The sequence below is a fragment of the Chenopodium quinoa genome, unplaced genomic scaffold (genome assembly GCF_001683475.1).
Source record: "Chenopodium quinoa cultivar QQ74 unplaced genomic scaffold, ASM168347v1, whole genome shotgun sequence".
NCBI lineage: Eukaryota > Viridiplantae > Streptophyta > Magnoliopsida > Caryophyllales > Amaranthaceae > Chenopodium > Chenopodium quinoa.
In genome coordinates, this window is record NW_018744100.1 from 841,608 (window position 1) to 867,402 (window position 25,795).

A 25,795-nucleotide genomic window follows, 5' to 3' on the forward strand; every position below is an offset into this window, starting at 1 on the left:
CCGAAAATAGTAAAAGTTGCAACTAAATGTTAACGGAGGTAGTAAATAACATTGTCATGCATTATTATCCATCAAATTAATTAATTTAAAATAAATTTTGTAACAATATTTGCAGAATTATATTATAGGGCTGTGATGAAAGTGCATGGGATAGAAGTGGAAAACTACATTAGATTTGATATCTTACTTTTGCATGTGGGCAATGGCATGTACTATACTATACCCTATCATCATGTCCATCATTTCCGTTTACTTTGCAGCCACAACGAACTTGTCACATCTATAAAATTTGTTATTTCGGGAATATGCCACTTTTAGCAAATCTTAGTGGTCATAAATTCGATAAGATAAGTATGTATGTCATAATATTAATTTAGTCATATTAGCCATGTATTTACCTTTGCTCTACTATAAATAGGCATACATTAGTACAATGCTAAATTCATAACATCACACAAAAAATTATGAATGTAAATGTGTTCTTAAGGCGGAGTTTGATGATATACTACTACGTATATAATATGGTTTATATAGGAGTATAATTATTATACTATGGCATGAAGAAGTATAGAGAGTGAAATGCAGCCAAGGATGACTTGCCGGAAGTTTTATTAATAATGTTGCAACTTTTTAAATTAAGTAGTGATTATATTTAATTAATTACTTCCCGGCAGGTTGTCCTTGGCTACATTTGGTTCTCTTCTTCTCATGCCAACCTATATAGACATTTTCAAGATCCAGGCTTATGCATGTATTGGTGTTTGGAACTCGTCTATATCCATGTGTCATCATTTGTATCTTTGCTATATTGTGGCACAAATCATGAAAGGAAACGGAAAATACAGGTAAACTGTGAAACAATAATCAAGAATATTTGCTTAGCCTTCATTCATGGCTTTTGGCCGAAATATATAATCGAGTACAAGATAATTATGGCAAGAATATTAAGAATATTATCTACTTAACATATAACTTATCTTTGCCAACTAAGTATCCTAACCAAATCATATCAAATCTTTCTCATTTATCGTAACATAAACACAATTTTATTTTCACCTTCACTTAAATAAACTAATTATTTATGATTATTTTCCATGTTCACGAAACAATAATGCATAAAATCTTGTACCCAAACCAGCAAAATAGTGTCGGGTTTATCATGCTAATGTGGGCTTTTTTTTTTTGGGTCGGACTCTAGTTTTGAAGAACTTTTAATGCGTTTTTAGTCTTGCTTAAACCCGCACTTTTTTCAAGCCGGACCGAATCAATCAGGCTAGCCGCTAGCATGCTAGGCTATTGTTGACCACCTCTACATATAAATCACAAAAACAAGGTCAAAAGTGAGTGTGTGAATAGTGCAAAAGCCAAATTAGGTCAAGTAAGAAAGAATAGAGGAAGTAATTCATGTTAACATGATACATAGAATCCTTTGTTTTGAATTTATTAATTGTCATCACCTTTATTTTGTAAATTAAACTAGTAATGTAGTGACCATTAAATTCAGACCGAACGAAATAGTATACGTAGAAAGTTTAAATAGGAAAGATGATCGAAGCCGGTGGAACTATCTTTTCCTTAGGGGAGCAATCCCAACCAGAATCTGGGGTGTAAGACAAATTAAAGTGCTTGGGAATCCAGTCTTCTCCCATTGATTTCCTTTGCTTCAGGAGTTCTCTTTCCTTCTCTTCCACTGCTCTCTTTGCCTCTCTTGCTTTGTCCCAATCTTTGCTTAGAATAGCTTTGCTCACTTCTGCCCACACGACTGCTGATTCACTTTGCCACACTCCCTTAAAATAATGTATACATGGATAATCATTAGAATAAGTACACCAGACCATTACAACAGAGCTAGTTTAGTTGTTAAAATATTTTAAAATTGTTATCACAATATCAAAAGTTCAACAGGCTCACCTATGTAATGGTGTGATTTATTTACCTGATTTTCATTTATATGAACTTATCTTATTTTATCTGAATGAACTTACATGAACTTATCAGACATTATCAAAACTTATTTTATCTGAATGAACTTACATGAACTTATTAGGCCATATATATCTTATTAATATGTAGTTTGAACTTGGGTACCCTTTATACTACCATAACTTATTTTTCCCGAACTTATCTTATCTTAACTTAACTGACCTTATCTGAACATATTAAACCTAAAATAATTGAAAATAAAATCAACAGAATAATATAGGCCCTAATAATGTTTTTTTTTTCTCTCCTTAAAAATGTCTTTTTTTCGTGATTAATTAGGATTATATATCGATTGTTACAGGGTATTACGTACATACATATATTTAGAGCCTTTCTTTGCACATGACCAACATCTACCAAGGTCTTGTTCTCTTTACCTTATAGTCTTATACTAATAAGTAAAAGCAAAAATACATGGCTTGAAAAGAATCAACTACTTCCTTTGTTTTTTTTAGTTTCATCACTTTCTTAAAAAAGAAGTTTTAAATTAGTTATATTACATCACTTTTCTTTTAACTAATAAATTCTCTTTATCTCTCTCCTACCACATGGGACCTATTTATCTTTTCTTTCTATCACTCTCTATTTCAAAAATTGCGTAGGATTCCATGAAAACAAAAGTAATGTAACTAAAAAAAAACAGAGGAAGTATTAAAGTGGCAGGGGAGGGGAAGGCATGACACCCTATGAATTTGTCCCCCTCTCAACAAAAATAGGAGGTAAACTAAGAAAACAACTACCTCATTATGGTCCTTTAGAATTGGGTAGGAAGTGCAGAGATAACCTCTTTTGGACAGTATAGGACTTTGGTTTTCCCATCCGTAGTATCTTTTATATATACACACCTGAAGCAACCAAAAAAAAAATAAAAATGATGTATATATTATTGGTAAGCAAGACTATATATCATGATTTCTAATTCATATTGACTATTATGTTAAAAATTTCATCTCTGTCCAAATTTAATACTCACATATACTCATTTTGATGGAGTAATATATAATAGATATGATAACTAATGTCAGATAGAGTTTTTATAACGTAAATTGAACAAATAGGTTACAGGTACCTGTCCCAATGGCCATATATTTCAAATAACTTCTTCGACGAATCAAAGATCTTGCCTTTGATAGCCCCATTGCCTCCTCCAAAACCTAAAAAAGAACCACTTTTAAAGTGTAGCTCAGCTTCAAGACCTGATTCTTGGCACTTAATCTTTACATTTCCCACCCAAGAAGTACCTGGTTTTGGTAATAACCTATATTGTAGTATTGGAGAGTTCATCACATAACTTTCTCCCTTTTCTAGTAGATTTAGCCTCCTTTTTCCATGGATCACTGCATCTATGACAGTTCCTTTATTAAAGAGGAAGAAAGTTAATTAAAACCAAATATATTTAATTAGACAACAAAATTATGTATAATGATTAAATTTACAGTAACTATTATATGTGAGGGGGCATGATAGAGTATAAAACATATTCCTGGACCTCAACCATCAATTTAAGTTTTTGATTGAGTTGATCCTTTAACAATACTATCACCACACAGTTCTATTATTGTAATGCTTTACTTTGATGAGGGGCACACATATTGCCTTTGTTTGATATGAATGCACTTAATCACAACTTAATGCTCTAAAATTACATGTAGAATGCATCCTACTAATATATAGAGTTGAGATTAATTAAATTTGTGCATTCATAAATACTTCACTCTATAATTGGATCTGGCTTTACACATTGCCTTTGGCCTAGAAAGAAAAAACCAAAATTTAAACTAGATTTATGCATACTTTACTCAACTTATAATTGGATCTTGCTTTACTCTGTAGGTCTATGAGTCTGTTGTGTGTGTAAATAAAGCTGTAAAGGCAGTGATATAGTAAGGGATTCGATCTCAATTCTTGAGTACCACCCTTAAAATTTTAACTAACTAAGCTAATTAGCATTCACACGTCTGTGTGTGAAAACCACTTGTACTATGACAGTAGTTTTTACTTTTGCACAATTAATTTTGAGAAATCTTAAATCCAAAATGTAAATCAATTTCAATTTTATCAAACTAAAAACTAGAAATTGAATAAGAAATTTTATCAACAAGTAATCAGTAGGAAGTAATTATATAAATCTCTTAGGTGAGTGATTCTAAGGTAAAATGCACCCTAGCAAATTAAAGGAGTAATTAGGATACCATAGAATTTAGGAACAGCATGTTGGCACCAAATGAGCTCAATATTGTTAGCCTCGTCAGTTCCATGCATCGCGGCTACTGGCGGGTGATGAGAAACCTACAAACAACGAGCCAGAAAATTAAATATGGTATAATTGATGTTTAAAATAAGAAAAATGTTATATATAATCCTTAGGGCTACATACAAGGAGCTTAAAATGGAAAAAAAACAAATCAAAATATAATACTACACTGATTTGCGCGTGATTTTGTTATGCATTCCAAAATTAATACTTATTCATAACCCTAAATGCTTATTCATAGCCCTAAGAGCTACATATAACATTACTTTTAAAATAATACGAATTGAAGTATAACATTTTTTTTTATACATATGTACTACAAAAGATTGAATTAAATTACTCGTACGTTACAAACATATGTACGTACTTGTTCAGCTAGGATGTTGAAGGTGCCTCTAGACGCATGGTGAGTTTCGCCAAGAATGGGATTGAATGGGGCAACTCCAAACTCCACCATACGAACAGTCGAGAGATTCCAAGCAACAACGGAGATCATCCGATCAACAGCGTTCTCTCCGGTCGTGCATTTTCTAAGCATGTCCATGTTTACACAATAGACTAATTCTCCGTAGCATTGTAGTTGTGATTTTGGAAGATTTAACAAGGGAGGTAGCTGAAAATATACCATTGAAATTTCCTAATTTATTAATGAATTAGAGTAAAAACATAATTAATTCAATTTTTTGGATTTGATTCATTCCTATACATTGAATATTAACAATTAGCAACTAACTAACAATGTACGAGTAATTCTTAAGAAAGACTATTTCGGTGTAGGGAAGATCTCAAAATATAGGTTTAAAAGACAGTTATGACATTATTTTTACTAATTCGTTCCATTAAAATGACCAATTTTGTAAGTAACGTTTTATTTATTAGTAAGTAAATAAAAAAAAACCTTACATTGAAACGAGTAAGATCAGCTCCAAGTCTAATGTTCTTGAATAGACTGAAAATCAATTGAAGAATATTGGGAGCCTTGTAATCGGTATCCGATGTCCCTTCTAGAGAGAGTGGAGATGTTAATATGACATCCTTCTTGTTCTCAATCTTCAAATCGTGAACCTAAACATCCATCACCAAACAATTATAAGTTACCCCATATACATATATAAGGCCTCTCTATAATTTTTTAAATTGTAAAATCTTTTAAGGTTATACAAGTACATTGACGCCCCAAGTTATTTGCCCTAGAAGAGTAAGACCCTGTTCTTTTGAGTTTCCAGGCAAGCAGAGCAGAGTACAGCAAAATAGCTTATTTATATTCAGCAGAGCAGAGCAAAGTAAATTTCACTCATTTCAGTGGAACAGAGTAGACCACAACAACTTAAAAGAACAGGGCCTAAGAAGAACATATTGGGCAATAATAGATAATACGATCGTTGCATTAATGCATTGTATAGTAAAATTTGTTTGACTATAGGTGGTAATGTTAAATGCGCAAATGCTAAGTGAAGCTACCTACCTAGTAAATTAGATCTAGTTGAACATTGAATGCTGTTAATATGCATGGCCAGCCAAATGGTTGCCGTGTGCAACGTGGTCACCCAACATGGCAACATTTAACACTGTACTATATATACATATGGATGGGTGCGTGCTGTTCAACTGATTTCAGTTATCTAAATTTTTATTATTACTCTTAATTTCAACTTTTTTTTTAATGTTTTAGAGTTATCTTATCTGAACCAACTAATCCTAATATAAACTTTATTTTGCAAAAATAAGCTAAGGCGGAAAAAAAAAAAAACCTAAATAATTAATTGTAGTGTTGCCTCCCAACAAATGAAAAGACACATACCCAAAAACATAAACGTTTTAAATGGGTGATGATGTAATTCCTGTTTTTTTTTTTCTTCACTTTGTGAATTGTAGACTTCTAGACAATTTGGAGATGAGAAAGATATAGAGAATAAATGGACCCATGTGATAGGAGTGAGATAAAAAAAGTTTAGTAATAACTAATAGATCTTGCTAACGAATGTCTCTGGGGCGTTAAATAACCCTTTAAAATATTTCTTAAAATGGTATTAATTTGGAAATGCATGCCAAAATCATGCGTAGATCGGTGTAATTAATGTATATTTCAAGTTGATATTTTTATTTAAATTATCTTATCCAATGTTCCCAGGGCGTTCGTTAGTTTTTGCCATAACTAAAAAGGAAAGTGCAAATATACAATGAGAAGAATCTAACAAGAACCCCACATTACTATATTATCTCTTATTAATTTATGGCAATATATGCTCCGAATTTTTAAAGTTTGACCTATTTATTTGTAAAGGGGCAAAAAAAATTTGTAACATAGCTGAGGTAGTATAAAGTACCGAGTAACCTTTTCACATTAGACTCTTTGTAGGGATAAGGACTGTATTTTGCTTTATTGTTTGTGTTTCTTGATACTCGTATTAATTACGAGTATGATTTAATTTTTTACTTCTAGTGGCAGAACCAAGGGGGGGCTCGCGTAGGCCCTCCCCCTTGGTTTTGTTTATGAATTAAATGTAGCAATAATTTGTATAAAATGTATAATGGTTAAGTTGGTAATAGAGTGGGAAATTTATTTTGGAGGTTTTAGGTTCAAAGCTTGTACCTAACATTTTTTAAGATTTTTTTTTAGGCATCAAATTCGCTTTCCATATCTTTTCATTATTATTATTATTATTATTCTTATTATTATTATCTATTTATTTTTTTAATCTTTTCATTATTTTTAATAATACTTGATCTTATTGTTTTTTCACATTTTATAGACATATATTAATTAAGTCTATTAAAAAAAATAAAAAAAAAATATACAGACATATATTAAGTTTGGCCCCCCTAATAATAAAAAATTTTGGTTCCGCCCCTGTTTTCTTCCTTTTATTCTTTTTTTAATCGTTATATTTGGAATTCTACATTATTCACACAAATTTATTTCTTGACTATATTTTGTGATTTATACATTAATGAAAACATAGTTATATATGTAAGATATTGTTAGATTCATCTAAATATATACTTTCAAAATTTTAAATTTTTATAATTTTTTCTAAAATTAATTAAAAGCATTAATTGTATATAAAATGTATATTGACAAATATAAAAACCCAAATATTATAATTACGAGTAAAGAAAGCTTGTACCTAACATTTTTTAAGATTTTTTTTTAGGCATCAAATTCGCTTTCCATATCTTTTCATTATTATTATTATTATTATTCTTATTATTATTATCTATTTATTTTTTTAATCTTTTCATTATTTTTAATAATACTTGATCTTATTGTTTTTTCACATTTTATAGACATATATTAATTAAGTCTATTAAAAAAAAAAATAAAAAAAAAAATATACAGACATATATTAAGTTTGGCCCCCCTAATAATAAAAAATTTTGGTTCCGCCCCTGTTTTCTTCCTTTTATTCTTTTTTTAATCGTTATATTTGGAATTCTACATTATTCACACAAATTTATTTCTTGACTATATTTTGTGATTTATACATTAATGAAAACATAGTTATATATGTAAGATATTGTTAGATTCATCTAAATATATACTTTCAAAATTTTAAATTTTTATAATTTTTTCTAAAATTAATTAAAAGCATTAATTGTATATAAAATGTATATTGACAAATATAAAAACCCAAATATTATAATTACGAGTAAAGAAAGCTTGTACCTAACATTTTTTAAGATTTTTTTTTAGGCATCAAATTCGCTTTCCATATCTTTTCATTATTATTATTATTATTATTCTTATTATTATTATCTATTTATTTTTTTAATCTTTTCATTATTTTTAATAATACTTGATCTTATTGTTTTTTCACATTTTATAGACATATATTAATTAAGTCTATTAAAAAAAAATAAAAAAAAATATACAGACATATATTAAGTTTGGCCCCCCTAATAATAAAAAATTTTGGTTCCGCCCCTGTTTTCTTCCTTTTATTCTTTTTTTAATCGTTATATTTGGAATTCTACATTATTCACACAAATTTATTTCTTGACTATATTTTGTGATTTATACATTAATGAAAACATAGTTATATATGTAAGATATTGTTAGATTCATCTAAATATATACTTTCAAAATTTTAAATTTTTATAATTTTTTCTAAAATTAATTAAAAGCATTAATTGTATATAAAATGTATATTGACAAATATAAAAACCCAAATATTATAATTACAAGTAAAGAAAGTGAGAAACTATATACGTACACACGGATAATTTTTTTTCACTGTGAAAAGTTTTTTGTATTACATCTATTAATAATTTGTTATTTAAAATTAAAAACGTATTGTCATTCTTGAAATTTAAGGTTTGTGGTTGAGACTTGAGAGGCTATTTTCAAACGGTCAGCTTCATATGCATGGCAACTTAACAAAAAACACGTGGATTTAATTAATTACCATTTTTTTCTTTTTTGTCAAAGTTTAATGCCAACTCACTGACGTTGAAAACCTTGTCTATGAACAAAAACTATACGAAGTAATACGATGAGGGAAAAAACTAAAAAAAGTGTACGAATGAAGACTAGCTACCATGTTAATCTTCGGATCAATGTATTGATTATGTAAAAGTCTTTAGAAAAAAACCCCTATACAACAACACTCATATTAAGATCGCTTTTTTAAACACGTTAAGAAGTTAAATTTTAATTCCAACCAACTCAGGGAAAAAAAACTATGTATAAAAGAAAGTCATCCTCTAATATCAATTTATTTGAGCTAAATGTCTAGTTTTAGTCAAAATTTGTGAAGTTAATATTAGTACAACAATGCAATACAAATAGACGAAATAGTATATCTCCCTCGACCAAGTTCCATATGCAATTAAAAGAATGAAACCTTAGAATGAAGGCTGGAATTTTAAGAAAATGACGACGTCACTATTCCGCAACCTCAATCTTTATTATTAGAAATGGCATATATATATGTAAGTCTAATACATACTCTCATGAGATAAGGGCATGGAATTGTGGAAAACTCTAAACCTCAACCTCTGAAAAAGATTTACGTAATTTAAAACTTATTCTCCGTAATAAACTAAGTAATAATATATTCTCCGTAATAAACTAAATAATAATTTATACTTCATATATGTTAAGTAATCATAAAATAAAAAATGCTCCGTAGTAAGCTTCATGCATAAAGTGGAGAAACAAAACATATATTTGTATGTAAAAGAAAAAGAAAATTTGAGCTAAACCATAATGTCTATAAATGTATACGAAGTACAAGTATAATGCAAATTAAATCCTTTAATTTAAGTGGTTCAAACAAAAAATAATAAAGCATCAAAGTTCATCAATATTTTTACTTCTTTTATTTTTGCTTTGTTCACTTCATAAATTGTCTGCTTATTATTAATACAAATTACGAAGTAATATGATATTATAGCCTTATTGCCTAGGCAATAATCAATGCATACAGATAACAGACATACTAGTAATCTATTGAATATTGTAGTAGACAAGTAGCAATGATGATCTGCTCGTATGTACTTATGAATACTTTATCCCTAGATTATACCGTATATTTGCACTTGCTCGAATTATCACTTATATTAAAAAAAAAAACAAAAAAAAAAAAAACACAAATTTAGAAAGAGTTTTTTTTTTTTTTTAAACAATAAGCTCAATAAACAAAAATAAAAAGAGAGAGAGAGAGAGAGAGAGAGAGAGAGAGAGAGAGAGAGAGAGAGAGAGAGAGAGAGAGAGAGAGAGAGAGAGAGAGAGAGAGAGAGAGAGAGAGCTAGTTGCGTACCATTATGATATGATGAGGTGAAGAAGAAGAGAGAAGAAAAGAGGTGGATATTTTAGGGGTGAAAAATTACTAAGTGTTGAAGTGTTGATTGAGAAGACAAATAAATAAGCAAGGTTTTAAATGTTTATGCTGCCTTTATGGTTTGAGAATGCGAGGTAGTTCATGGTTGTACGTCAACTACGTAGAATTTATATTGGTTGTTACTTGTTAGATATTTCATGAACTTGCTCTTTAGTCAATCCAACTCATATGTGTTCGCTTGATTAAAGGCAAAGTGTTCGGATTTGACTGATCCTTAGCCTGATTTAAATCGCAACACTTTTGTTTACATCCATCTCAATATGAATCGTCAAAAATAAAATACTTATATATAATTAAGTATATGTTGTATGTATTATTAAGTGGGTTTCCATTCTCCAAAGAAATTGTATTTTTGTTACATTTCTATTTTTTAGATAAAATGTTACGTTCTAGTCCACACAAGAATTTGATTTTTTCATTTTATTTTATTTATGTGCCACATCTGGATAAATAATGATGGTTATGGCCCTTTCGGGACTGTCATAGATATTTCGATTAAGAAAAGAACAAGGAGGACGTACAATTGACAAGTAACTAACAGAATTGCTAAGTAGTAAAGACTAAAGAGGTAGGGCAAAATTAGATAGGATAATTGATTGTAGAGACCCTGGATAATTTCCTATAACTGTTCTAATGTACTATGGCGTTAAATTTTAATTGCGATATATTTCACGCATAGTGTACTATCTCATTTTGTACTTGCAATTATTTTGACATGGATACGTGTTTTAAAATCAAGTTTTTTGTTAAAAACTACTCCACACCTAATAAAACCTAGTTTTTGTGAGAAATTATCTAATAAAAAAAAATATTGTAACAAAATACTTAATAAAAGGTAAAATGTTGTAAAATACTACCTCTGCCCGAATTTTTGTCGTTGACTTAATTTTCTGGCGTTGACCCACCTCTAAACACTCTCGAAACCACCGCGAGGGTTGGTTTTTAAGGTGGCCTGGTAAGGCTTTTTTTGGGTGGTTAGGGGATATTTCGGGCTACGAGATGGTGGTTTTAAGGTAAGACGTGGTGCTTTTGCCTTTTGGGGTTGGAGGGTGGTTTCGGTGTGGTGGAGGAAGTGTCAAGCTGATTGTGTTGGTTTTGGGGATGAAAGCGGTGATTTTTTAAGGTGGTCAACGTCAGAAAATTAGGTCAACGTAGAATTTGTGACTAGAGGTAGTATTTTACAACATTTTACCTTTTATTAGGTAGTTTCTTACAACATTTTACTTTTTATCATGTTAGTTCCTTATGGATTCAGATTTTTTTTTCTTTAATAATATACCCTCTTATCTCAAAATTTGTTGTTATTTTGACTTTTTTAAAAGACAATTAACGCTCAAATACAAACTTTAAAGATGGATAGAGTACTTCGTAATTCATAAAATGTATGACAAAAATCCTCACTGATTGGTCTCCTCCTAACCGGTACAAACTTCTGAGCATGATTTGAATGAAGGAAAATGGCCAATGTGTGGATCACATTAGTTTCTTGACTTTCTTCTCTGATAGATTGAGTTATTGCTGTTATAAAGTGAAAACTTACCCTTTAATTTGTATGTAACTTATTATCTTCATTTATGTAGCATCTATTGATGCCTCTTCTAGTGAATCCTTCTATAGTGTGATGCTGGGATCAGAATTCAGATGCATTGAATCAATTAAATCTAACTATTTTTGAATTTGATTAATTATTTGTCAACATGCATGATACATATAATCCTTTGTTCTCAATTAATTAATTGTCACGATGCCACCTTTATTTTTTACTAATTTAAACTACTAACGTAACTATTAAATTCAAACGTAATGAAATATAATAAAGAAAGTTAAACAGGGAAGATGAAAGGAGCCGGTAAAAGCTTACATAGTATAAATCAAGTTATAGAGGAGCAAGAATGAACTTTCAAATAAACACTTACACTCCTATCTATGCCTTTGATACAATCAAGCAATATTATTACAAATTTGATTGATAATTTGTCAACATGATACCATGTAATCCTTTAATAATAAATAACTGTCACGGTGTCACCTTTATATAGTAATTTTAAATAAGTATAATGTGACTATTAAATTCGAACTGGATGAATTAAAATGTAGAAATTTAAATAGGGAAGATGATTAGAGCCCGCGGGACAATCTTTTGTTTAGGATAGCAATCCCAACCAGAATTTGGGATGTAAGACAAATCAAAGTGCTTGGGAATCCAATCTTCTCCCATTGATTTCCTTTCCTTTAGGAGTTGCCTTTCCTTTTCTTCAACTGTTCTCTTTGCCTCTCTTGCTTTATCCCACTCTTTGCTTAGAATAGCTTTGCTCACTTCTGCCCATACTGTTGCCGATTCACTTTGCCACACCCCCTTTAATATAATTAAAATTGAATAATCATTAGAATAATCATGCCATGACAACAAAGCTAGTTTAGTTGGTAAAACATCTGACTAAAAGTAATCGCAATATCTGATTTTCAACACTATATATATATGTTCATTTATCATGATTAGGATTATCGATTGTTACAAGGTCACAAGGTGGATATTGCACATGACTTCCACCTACTTAAATCCTGTTCTCTTTACATTATACTCCATACTAAAAAAAAAAAAGAAAAAAAAAAAAAAAAAGCATAACATACTAAGATTTTGTCCACCCAATCTCAAAAAAGACTACTCCATAGGAGGTAAATTAAACCAAGAAACAACAAATGTGGTATACGTACCTCATTAGGGTCCCTTAGAATTGGGGTGGGAAGAGCAGAAACAACCTCTTTTGGATTGTATACTGTATAGGACTTTGGTTTTTCCATCCGTAATATCCTTTATATATAAACACTCCTGAAGCAATAGATTTCAAATTTATTTATTTGTGTATTTATGCTAATTATTTCATATGATGATTAATGTCAAACATAGTTCATATAAATTATATTGAACAAATTAATTACGCGTACCTGTCCCATTGGCCATGAATTACGGATAATAATTTCTTCGACGAATCAAAGATTTTGCCTTTGATAGCCCCATTGGCTCCTCCTAAGCCCAAGAAAGAGCCACTTTTGAAGTATAATTCAGCTTCAAGACCTGTTTCTTGGCACTTAATAGATGTAGCCTCCTCTTTCCATGGGTCACTCCTTCTATGACAGTTCCTTTAACAAATTAAAGAGATTAGATCATTAGAGAACAACAAAGAAGAAAATAAATTAGTCCCAAACCAGCTTAGTTATTCAACTTGGTTAGTTGTATTAGCTAGTTTGGCTAATTAATTAATTGTCTAAAAGTATTTGGTAATAATTCATTACCCGATACATAATTACTTTAATTGTACCATAGTAAAAACTAGAAACTAAAAAGAATTGACGCTACTAGTTCTAACTATGGACATTCTTTTTTAAAGAGTCCCAACTTTTTTTTCAACTTATGGCAGTCCCAACTTTTGGGGTACTTCGGTCAAATTGATTAAAAAAATATGTTAGGGACCGTTTTGAAAAGGACGATGTTAATTAGGATTGCCTTAAGTTTATCGATAATTAGACCATTAAAGAAACTGACCATGCGTAGTTGAGATAGCTGGCGTTAATTTTTCCGAACTGAAATTGATTGATAGAACCAAACATGCAAATTTGTGCTCTAATAGTTTTGTTTGGTTCAAACAAACAATGAATAATTAATTAATACAAATAAATTATATAATTCACTTAGCCATGATAGTAATTAATACCGAACATATAAGAGTCATTTTGCAACACTTCACAAAGTTCTCCAAAACCTCAACTCTCAATTTTCATGCACTCCTTTTTTTTTTAATTATTTTGTTAATAACACACATACATTAAAATACTATGTACCTATTTTATTATATTATCCTATAAATTTCTTTTTAGAAACCCCAATATTAAAAGGAATCCATAATATAATTGCACTTTTTTTTTTCCCTAACTTTTCAGCACAGCTGCAGAGCACTTGAAAACTCAATCTTTTTTTTGAAATTATGTGCACTTCATTTTTTTTCCATAAGTTCCCAATTTTCCTTTAAGAAACTATAAATAGTGGAGTAGAAGTTTTGGAGTTTTATTTTAAAAAATTCAAATTAGAGAGGTTTTTTAAGAGTTTAAGACATCTATAATGCTGAGGGGTAATCCCTATAAAACTTTCATAATCGCCGCCCACACGATATACACAGCTACATATAATGATTAGTCACTATATCAAAACAACTTCCTGTAGTTGAAATATAATTTTGTTATTAGAGTTTTTTTTTATATATTTCTGTAAAATATATATCCCGTGCATTTTATACTGTTACATTCTAGTATGCTGTAATAGTTGAGTGATTATTAAGGAAAATAAAATGTACATAAGCATTTTAAAGGAGTAATGACAATACCATAGAACTTAGGAACAGCATGTTGGCACCAAATGAGTTCAATATTGTTGGCCTCGTCAGTTCCATGCAATGCTGTTACGGGCAATTGATGAGAAACCTACGAACAAGGGGCAGCAAAAGATGGTATAAATACGTATGTATGTATAATATATACGGAGTGCAAAAGATTAAATTAAAGTATTAGTAAGTTACGTACGTACGTACTTGTTCAACTAGGACTTAGAGGGTGCCTCTAGATGCATGATGAGTTTCACCAAGAATAGGGTTGAATGGGGCAACCCCAAACACCGGCGTACGAAGAGCGGAGAGGTTCCAAGCAACAACCGAGATCATCCGGTCGATGGCATTCTCTCCGGTGGCGCATTTTCTAAGCATGTCCTTGTTTACACAATATACTAATTCTCCATAGCATTGTAGTTGTGATTTTGGAAAATTAAACAAGGGAGGTAGCTGAAAATGTACACATCGAAATTTCCTTATTAATACTCCATAGTAAACTAGAGTATAAATACATATATTAATTCAAAAGTTTTGATTTGATTCCCATTCATTACATATTTCTCCCCTCTACCATATGTCCATATCTATCTATATCAAATGATAGACCGCTTTTGAAATTTAGTAAGTGTAAGATTATAGTATACAGTTATGACATTTTTAGTTTTTATTTACTCATTCGTTCCCTTAAAATGACCACTTTTGTACGTGGCATATTATTTAATAAAAGTAGATAAAATCTTACATTGAATCGAGTAAGATCAGCTCCAGGTCTAATATTTTTAAAGAGACTAAAAATCAATTGAAGAATATTGGGAGCCCTGTAATCAATATCCGATGAAATCCCTTCTGGAGAGAGCGGAGATGTTAATATGACATCCTTATTGTTCTCGGTCTCCAAATCATGATCCTATATATACATACATATCATCACCAGCTAAGTTACTCTGTATATAAGGTCTATTGAGTGAAAATCGGATGAATAAGACACGACTTAAGTTTTCTAATATAAGTTATACTAAGTTCAGATAAGATAGATAAATGAAAATCAAGTGAATGGAAAACCCCTTAAGATATTTTTTTTTTTTTTTTTTTTTTTTGGTGAACTCTATAACTTTTAACTCCATAATTTAAATACGGTTCTATACAAAATTAAATACATTAACATATTGAAACTCGTTGAGGAAAAAAAAAAATGAGTAAACAAATAAATTAAACGTTGCATTGTAATGTAAAGTTGTTTGGCCATAAGTGGAGAAGTTAAATGCTCAAATGCTAATTTAAGTGAAGCTACGTAGTAAAACAGATCTAGTTGAACATTCAATGTTGATAATTATTTTGGTCAATCAAATGACTGTCTGTGGCTCTGTGCAACGTGGTCTTAATAATTAAGCCGATGACGATAGTATTATGGGAGCATCCTATTCAGTTAATTTTTAATTATCTATATTTGTATTAGACGTTATTATAACTTATTTTAATATTAAAATTAGTGAGTAGTTCGAACGTTGTCCGAGGTTACTAATGTTGTTGACGTGTAATTGATAATTTTTTTAAAAGGTTTTTTAAAATTAAAATTGTTATTGTCAAATTAAAATTGAGTTATTCGTTGAGGTTTTTTTTTTTTTTTTTTTTTTTTTTAATGTAATTGAACCTTGTTTGCACTTATATAATTTTTTTACATATTAATAACATAGTTGTAATTGGTTTAGATAGTTAAATAAGCATGTTTGATATAAGAGGTTGACAGTACGAATCTTCTTATCCTTATGTTTTAATATGGAGTAATATTGGTTGCTTGGGTGATGTGGTGTATTATACTAAATAATATTGGTTTCTTGGGTGACGTGGCGTAATGGTTAAGATCGTTCGAGTGATGATGTGGGAGATGTTGGAAAGGTGACGTGACGCACAAAGGGACTACGTGACACATCGACGTTCTTAGAAACACCTTTTAATAGATTAGTATAGATTGAACTTGGGTAGTCCTTATTGATTTTAATCTAAGCTTATTTTTTTCTTAACTTAAAGTGAAAATAAGGTGAGCCTAAATATTTCCTGAAGTGAAAACAAGGTGAATCTAAATATTAGTTCCATCCCAATAAATGGAAATAAAGAGACAAATGTATTATGTAACTAGGATGGCTAACGAGCACGATGCGCGCGCCATAGCTAGTTATTTCCAGGGAGCTCTCAATTATTGGCAACATGATATGAGAAAATATGTAAACAAATATTTTTAGGGATATAAATTTACACACACTATTTTATAGAGTTTTTTAAAAAAAAGGCAATTAACGTTAAAGAGAGCAAATAAGTAATTAAAACATTTTAGAGGGTGTAATTGTCCAAACACTATTCTTGAGTTAAATCATTAAATCACACAAGGAAAAATTTATAGACAATTAACATCATATCAATAGAGACATGTAGATAAACAAACATTTTAAGAATATAATTATCCCCACACTATTTATAAGTGTTTTTTTTAATACTTTTTAAAAGGTAGGAAAGAGACATACCCAGTAATTGTACCTAAATCTTTAGAAGTGAATTACGGGGTATTATATATGTAAAGAGTCTCATTCTAGACCTGATCATAGGCTGAGCATGTTTTTAAAAAAATGTGGCCCATTTTAGGCTAAAGTTTCAGGCCAAGCCCAAGTTGAAGGAAAAATAGTTGTGCCTAAACCTGCAAATTTTAAGTGCACCCCGGTGCACTTTTTTATACTTTGAACCTTTAGTTAAAAAATCTGAACAATTGCAAATTTTGAACATTTAGTAAAAAAATCTGAACATCTCAAATTTTGAACATTTAGTAAGAAAAACTGAACAATTACAAGGCACCACGCCTACACTTTTAAACATGTAGTAAGAAAATCTTAACAATTGCAAAATTTGAACATTTAGTAAAAAAAATCTGAACATCTCAAATTTTGAACATTTAGTAAAAAAAATCTGAACAATCGCAATGCACCACGCCTATACTTTTAAACATTTAGTAAAAAAAATCTGAACAATCGCAAATTTTAAACATTTAGTAAAAAAATCTGAACAATTGCAAATTTTGAACATGTAGTACATTAAATAAAACACTATATAATAAACATCAATTTTTTATAAGAAGGTTGTCTGACTCATAATAATTCAATAGTTTTGTAATATAAACTGAACATTTATTGCATATAAAATGAACATTTCTTTATAAAATATGAACATATCAAATTGGATGTTTATGTTCATTTTTTTGTGACATGTTCATATTTTATACTAAATGTTTAAAAATATAGATGTGGTGCACCTATTTTTATGCGCACCATGATGCACATAATAACTATTGTTGCCAAAATCCTCCCGCAAAAAAATTCTGCCTAAATCCGGCCATGTTCAGGCTAGGTGTTTGATCACCTCTATCTCATACTATCATGAAGCTAAGTAACAATAAGAAATTCTGAAAAACTCAAAAACCTTAAACTAGGCCACACAGAAGTAAGATATATGATGCCACCACTTCACCTCAACCTCTGAACAAGACTTACGTAATTTTAAACTTATAGTATGTAAAAATCTATACTTTGCTTGTATACCAAGAACCAAAACATTTAATATTAGAAGATATTATTGTTAGTTATGGATTTTAATCAACCTACACATCTCAAGCAAATACCAACTGTAATCTTTATATACAAATCATAGTTCGATACAAAAGAGAAACAACATATGTAAAAGTGAAAGAAAATTTAAGCAAAGAAATAAATACTTCATATAATGCAAGTCCGGTCCCTTCAATTTAGAAGGTTTGAACACGATAACAAAGCATGCATCAAAGCTGTAATTAATCTCCTCGGATCGTACGTACTCATGTACACGTTGTCCCTAAATCATTGCACTAGCTCATATTTCGACTTAAAAAAAAAAAAAAAAAAAGGCACGCACAAATAGAGAGCGAAAGAGTTACGTACCATTATGATCGATCGATATGATGAGGAGAGATAGAAAGGAGTACAAAACTAGCTATTTAGTGTTAAATTGTTGATTGAATGTTTATGCTGCCTTAATGGTTTTGAGAAATGCGAAGTAGTTCATGATTGTACTAGCAATAACTCCATCAATCATAGAAGAAACTATTGTGATTCACACATGACACATTGCCCATTTCCTTCATTCAGAAGTTTGTAGTGGTTAGGAGGAGACCAGTCATGGAGGATTTTTGTAGTATACCAATTACCCATCTATCTATCTAAAACCTTATGATTGAAGACCATGATCGATTTATGTATACTTTTTTTTTTTTTTTTGACTGAATCGATTTATGTATACTCTATCACTAAATACTTTGTATATCATATTAGTATTAACATTTATCGATGCCTTGATTTTCTAGTGAATCTTTCTATAGTGGATGTTGGGACGAATCAGAATTTAAAGGCATCCATTGCAACAATGAAATTTATCAAACTTTTGGGTTAAGAAATAGGAGATGTTGTATTTGATTAATGCGGAATACATCAATGGAAGATAAAAATAAAAAAGCAATAAAAAGGTAAATAAACAAATAAAACACAAAAATTAACGTGTATCGGTTAAACTAGAGCTACATCTACAAGTGGGAAGAGCTTCTCTTAACTATGATTGAGAAAGAATAAAGAAAATAATATAAGGATTCTTAATTAATTAATGATTTAAGAGGTGTGATCTAATTGATCTTCCAATAAACCCTAGAGTATTTCCCGAGTATAAGCTAAGTCTAATATTCGTCCTTGGAAAAAGGCTAACACATTATTCTCAAAGAAAAAAACCTACACGGTCGTATATATATTTTGATATAATGAATACATGCATCCACTTCAACTCTAATTTTATTCAAATTGTCTTAAACGTACACTAGCTCTAACATAAATATACAGTACTTGAGTAAATTAAATTGCCACTACATTTAATCATTAACATTATCCAAAAAAAAAGTTTTTTTTTAAAAAAAAGGTTAAATTAAATTGGGAAAATAATAGGAGCTGGTGGAATGGTCTTTTCTTTAGGAGTGCATTCCCAACCAAATTCAGTGGAGTAAGATAAATCAAAATGCTTTGGAAACCAATCTTCACCCATTGATTTCCTTTGTTTTAAGAGTTCTCTTTCTCTCTCCTCAACTGTTCTCTTTACTTCTCTTGCTTTGTCCCACTCTCTGCTTAGAATTCCTTTACTCACTTCTCCCCATACTACCCCTGATTCACTTTGCCACACTTCCTGAAAAATTATGTGCTAAATAGTCAATATCACAAATTAAATTAAGTTGACAAATTAAAATGAGATAAGAGTTTAGAGTTAAGACAACATTAAGAAATTCGTCGAATATAAGAATACCTCTGGATCCCTTAGAGTTAAGGCCGGAAGTGTAGAAATAACTTCTCTAGCATCGTATAGGACTTTAGTTTTTCCATCTATGGTGTCGGTTATGTTTACAATCCTGAAAATATACATATTTTAAAATTAGTACTCCGTGTCACATGCTAAATATACGACTAGGTAACCTGGTTTACCAACTTCATAAAAGATCATACCCGACGTATTTTTTAAAATTCATATTATAACGAAATTAATTGATGTAAATTTGAACAACAATACTTGATAATAACGCAATCACCTGTCCCATTGGCCATGAATTTCATATAATGTCTTTAAAGTAGATGAATCGATGATCTTTCCTTTAACAGATCTACTGCCTCCAAAACCTAAGAATGTACCACTTTTGAAGGATAATTCAGCTTCAAGACTAGTTTCTTGACATTTGATTCTCACATTTCCTACCCAACAACACCAAGCTTTGGCAATAATCTTATCAACAATTTTGGAGCATTCATCACATAACTTTCTCCCTTATTTACAAGATTTAGCTTCCTTCTCCCATGCACCACTGTTTCTATGGTAGCTCCTTCAAAAAAAATGTAAAAAATTAGACTGAAAATATAATTTAAACTAATTATGTGATTAATTAACCTTTTTTTTAAAAAAAAAAAAAGGAAATTAGCTTATATTATGATAAGAACTATAGCCAATTAGTTAAATTCATCAGTGGGCCATTACTTTAATGGCCCAGCATTAGTGGTTATGTAAACAATTTTGGGCCTATCATCATTCATTTGTTATATATATCTCAAGCAATTAATAATATATAATGAACTCGAGATCATGATCATGGATAAGCCTTATTCATGAACTTTCAATCAGAAAATTGTTAACGATTATGTGCTTTAATGCTATTGTCAAAAAATTTACGTTCAAGATTTCTGAAATATGTGTTCATTTTCATAGTCCTTTAGTAATTGTGTCTGAAAAAGCTCATTTAAGTATTCGGGGAAATATATTTGCTAAGGGGTTGAGGCTATGTTATCTACGTCTTATTTGTTTAGCACGGAATGTTGGTTAGTTTAATAATATTTAAAGGTTAATACTTATGTAGTATATAATATGAAACAAACAAATTTAATTTTATTTTGTAAATGGAAATTTAGGAAATAAAATCTATACCCTGAAACTTAGGAACAGCATGTTGACACCAAATGAGTTCGACACCGTTGGTCTCATCAGTTGCATGCAATGCTGATACTGGTGGGTGATGAGAAACCTACAAATATAAAGAAATAAATTAAATATAAATTTATTTTAAATATCATATTTGAAACCAATTATTTTTTTGTTTTGAAATGTAGATTCAAATTTTATATAATTCCGATCCTTATAATTACATTTGTTATTAAAGTTTCAAAAATCGTACATTTGACTAAACAGTGACAAAAAATATTTAGTGGGGTCAAATTAAAATAGATTCTATTGGGATACTTTTGCTTTATATTTTCTCATTAAACAACTTTAATTGGTTTCAATTTTTAGCAATATCATTCCAAAAAAGATTAAATAGGTATAGAATATAGATGCATACTTGTTCAAGTAGGACATTAAGGGTGCCTCTAGACGCATGATGAGTCTCACCAAGTATGGGGTTGTAAGGAGCAACCCCAAACATTAACGGACGAATGGTTAAGATGCTCCAGGCAACGACGTAGATCATCCGATCTACGGCGGTCTCTTCGTTGGCACATTTTCTTAGCATGTCCTTGTTCACACAATACACTGATTCTCCATAGCATTGTAGGTGTGATTTTGGCAAGTTAAACAATGGAGGTAGCTGCAAAAAAACACACACACACATTATACTATAATTATATGAGAGTTGTAAATTTGATTTCGAGACACGATGAATCCCTACCTTGTAAAAAGTACAAGATTACTCTTATGAATAATTTACTGCCAATTATATCCTTCAAAATGTGTATTTACATGTTTTTTTTTTCCTTCATTAATGTTAATTGTCTGTTTTTTTTTTTTTTTGAATTATTTAGAATAGTGTGTAACATTTATACCGCTAAAAATATTTATTTACCTATTTCCCTCCGTCATTACTGTAGCCAACAACTGAAAAAGCTCGCCAAACATGGCTAGCTATGACGTGCGCATCACGCGTGTTAGCCACCCTAGTTCAATAAAAACATGTTTTGAACTTTGAACATTTATACCTCTAATTAAAAATGGAAGCTAGTATAAGAAATTATGATTTTTTTCCATTACAATAAGTCAATAACATCACTAATTATATATTTCATATAAAAAATTCAATCAATAGAATTTCTTATGTTATAGGTACATGTTACGGACGTACCTGAAAACGAGTAAGATCAGCTCCAGATCTAACATTATTAAGCAGACTAAAAACCATTTGAAGAACATTGGGAGGCTTGTAATCATTCTTGGAAATTCCATCCAGAGAGAGTGGATATGTCAAAGTGACCTCCCTCTTGTTCTCATTTTTCACTTCTTGGACCTGTACATACATAATTCAACATATAGTTATAATCATTGATGTCAAATTTTATGTCTATATAAGTTTGACCATTGATTAACATGCATAACAAATTAACATAGTACAATTAAGTTTAATAATTGCAATTTCATAGTTAACCATTAAAAAGAAAATAAAGTTACAATTAAGCACTTGCCGGAAAGTAAAGAGTAAGGCAATGTTCACTCTATCTTAAAAAAAATATATTAAAAAAAATAATAATTTCAGTTCACTAAAAATAATTTCAATTCATTAAAAATAATTTCAGTTCAGTAAAAATAAGTTCAGTTCATAAAAAAAATAATTTCAGTTTAATGAAAATTAGTAACTTTAAAGAAGAAATATAACAAAGAATCATAAAAATTAATTTCAGTTCAGTAAAAATAATTTCAGTTCAGCAAAAATAAGGTGAAGTAGTTAACAGGACCTAATATAAAAATTAAGATGAAAAAGATAGTCTAATTAAAATCATTAAGGGTCTGATCCTCTCCACTGTATTATTATTGTTAAATAGAACTAACTTAGTTCTACTTAACTTATTTTATTTTCTATTATCAAATGGTTTTTTGCTTGACTTAAATTTTAAAGGACCATTTCTTGAAATTTTGTTAAAGCCATCTTAAACAATTTGTTTTACTTTTAACGAATTTTAACATAGTAGTAATTTATTATTTTCATAATTAATTTAAATAAGTCAAATCACGAATCGTAATTTGTGTTGCCTTAGGTTATGGAGACATCTAAGATCCAACCATCCATCTTTCAATAACAGGGTGCCCAACCTTAAGTTACACTTAATGTAGGCTTTGTATGAGACTTCTTTAACACTCATCTTAATTTGGATAGTCGTATAGAGCCTTAAAATTGCGATGCAGACGAAAGTAGATTTTACTTTAAAAGTATATCTTAAGTACCACCATTTAACCAATTATTAATTAAAATAGTTGACATCTACAGTTGCTCAATTTAACCGAAAATTAATAAAGAAATTATTGTGATCTTTTTGGCTAGAAATTGGGCTGAAATTGAGCATCATTTATAGTGGGTTGGGAGCACTCGATCGGGCTAGAAATGACACGTTTATGTTCATGACTCATGAGTGATTTAAAGTAGAATGGATGAACACTTAAGAAAGTAATGTGAACACAATGTCATTTGCACTATTTAATAATAATCAAATAAAGGTATATAATTATTATTTTGCGTATGGAAAGTTTATCAGTAACACGGTTTTACTAATAACGTGATTTTCACATACTACGTATCTCAAGTTATTAGTTTAATTGATTTTTTTTTTTCTTAACTAAATTTAATTAAATTTGTTTAAAACTATTAAATTTTATTTCAATTATGATTTGAATTTAATATTCACTGTTTTTCCTTTGAATATATTTTTCATTATAGTATTACTAAATGAAACCCATGCGATATACGGTTTGTTTGTACTTTTTAAAAAAATATTTTTTGTATTTATGTGATAAAATATTATTTTATTTGTAGTAAGTAGTATATCATTTAATATTTTTATTTTAAAATAAATTGTGAATTTTCACTCATTCGTTATATATTTTAAATAAAATTCTTAATCTCATAAGATAATATTTTATATTTAATTAATTTAAACTTTAAAATCGCATTCGTCAATTTTGCTTATGTGACATTTAAATTGTTTAATTTTAAAAGTATTTACAAATCTCTTATTTAATTGGCTATAACTAAACTTTATAATACGCATTTAGAAAATTCTATTTTAAAAGCTCGGAAAATAAAATTCCCCTTTGTATATAGCCAAGAGGTTTTGTGCCCAGGCGATATACCCAGGTTGTTTATTAAGTATTAGGATAAACCTTTTGGCTATATACTATGCTCTGCAATTCCCCAATTTTCACTGTTTCATCAACCTTCTCCTTCGAATGAATCACATTCATCCATTCAGACAATCGAGACTCCATTATTGACCCTTGAATCAATTCATGCATCGATTGTTCAGGCGAGAGAAGTAGATCATCCAGATTGTCCAGATTCCCAAAATTAATCGAAGGAACACCCTCATCATTTCTAGGTCTGTTCTTCGATTGAGCTCGCAGAGGTGTACTATCAGTAATTGCGCCATCTTCCAATGTCCGTTGTAAGTCTCCCTCCCCTCTGATCGAATCCTTCTTCGCCTTTTTCCTCGCCATGGCAAAGGAAGCTCAAGCTTAGAGAGAGAGATTCTTTTTTTTTTTTTTTTTTTTTTTTTTTTTTGATAAGCTAGATTATAGTCGGAGAAAACCAGCCTAGTTTTTAAGTCTAAATTTTTTCAAAAAAAAAAAAAAATTAAATCGATATAGATTTCAATAAAATAAATGAAATTGTTATAAATTTCAATATGTATCACATTATTACATTATTACCTACTTTCAAAATTTAATTTACTATGTATTTTATGATAGGGGGAGGTTGAATGATTAGTATTTTTATTATAGGTTCATAATTATTTATTCATATTATTATAAGTTTATATCATCAAGACATTATAAATAAAAAAATGTGTTCGAAAAGTACAAGAGCGCCTTCCCCGTAAGAGTAGAATGGAAGGTTACAACTTGTATTTGATCCAAATTATTCTTTCAAATTAATCCAACGAACCTGATTGGTTGAAGCTTTCTTAACAACGTTTTTTCTGACCTTCCTCAAAAATTCAGTTAGCACATCATATTCTCGAACCCTTAAAAAAAACTTTTTTTTGCGTATCAAGAACACTGTTATGTTCTATTCTATTATATTCTATTCAATTTATAAGAAAAGAAAATTAGACGAACAATAATGTGAATGAACATCCTTTCGAATGAAATATAATGACTTTAAGGCGATAAGAATAACTTTGATTCCGACCTATATATGCATCAATGCAAGAATCGCAAGATCGAATTGAACAACAACTAAGACCATCACCATAAAAATCAAAGAAACAATAACATTAACACTTGTAGAATTATATTATATGATATTATATACACAAATATATGCGCAAATAATAATTTAAGCAAGAACTTAGAGAGAGACGTACCATGAGGAAAGATGAACCAGGAAAAACTGGAGGAGTTTTGGGGGTCTCGAAATTAAGAGCTTTGATGCCTTGATTAATTAAGGAGGGTGGATTATTAATTAATAAGCAAGATTAATATTTTAATGTAATTTTGTTGGCTTTTTTTGGTAGTGAAAAAAAATTGGAGGTGGAGTTGTTGCACGAATTCTTGTGTATATATAATAGAGAGAGAAAGAGAGAAGAGATTAGGAGTAATAAGTAGGATTATTTCATGTGGATCTTAATCATCTTATTTATATTAGGGTGTGTCTAAGCCGCTCTCTAAGGGAATAAGTATTTTTCTTTTAAATAAATATGTTTACGTCACGCTTTTTAACTTAATATGAAGTTAAGTTTTGTTTTTTTTTTTTATTTTTT

General features: G+C 29.8%; 1 protein-coding gene and 2 pseudogenes across 1 annotated transcript; all 3 read right to left on the reverse strand.

Moving 5' to 3' along the window:
• Positions 1-826: 826 nt before the first annotated feature.
• On the reverse strand, positions 827-10,161 carry LOC110692299 (oxysterol-binding protein-related protein 4B-like). The gene is made up of 7 exons (XM_021869302.1): positions 10,000-10,161; positions 5,141-5,302; positions 4,605-4,850; positions 4,176-4,272; positions 3,053-3,338; positions 2,768-2,828; positions 827-1,787 (listed from the first exon to the last, which is right to left on the reverse strand). The coding sequence occupies exons 1-7, from the start codon at positions 10,000-10,002 to the stop codon at positions 1,533-1,535; spliced, it is 1,110 nt and encodes a 369-aa protein (XP_021724994.1). The 5' UTR covers positions 10,003-10,161; the 3' UTR covers positions 827-1,532.
• A 1,949-nt stretch (positions 10,162-12,110) lies between these two features.
• LOC110692350 lies at positions 12,111-15,583 on the reverse strand (annotated as a pseudogene).
• A 3,008-nt stretch (positions 15,584-18,591) lies between these two features.
• On the reverse strand, positions 18,592-25,509 carry LOC110692300 (annotated as a pseudogene).
• Positions 25,510-25,795: the final 286 nt, after the last annotated feature.

What these genes read in the sequence shown, in the direction of transcription:
- LOC110692299 (XM_021869302.1), bottom strand. An exon ending in CTGATCTTACTCGTTTCAAT is followed by an intron (nt 4,851 to 5,140) that starts GTAAGGTTTTTT and finishes GTATATTTTCAG; the next exon opens with CTACCTCCCTTGTTAAATCT. An exon ending in TGCTGTTCCTAAATTCTATG is followed by an intron (nt 3,339 to 4,175) that starts GTATCCTAATTA and finishes TCTTTAATAAAG; the next exon opens with GAACTGTCATAGATGCAGTG.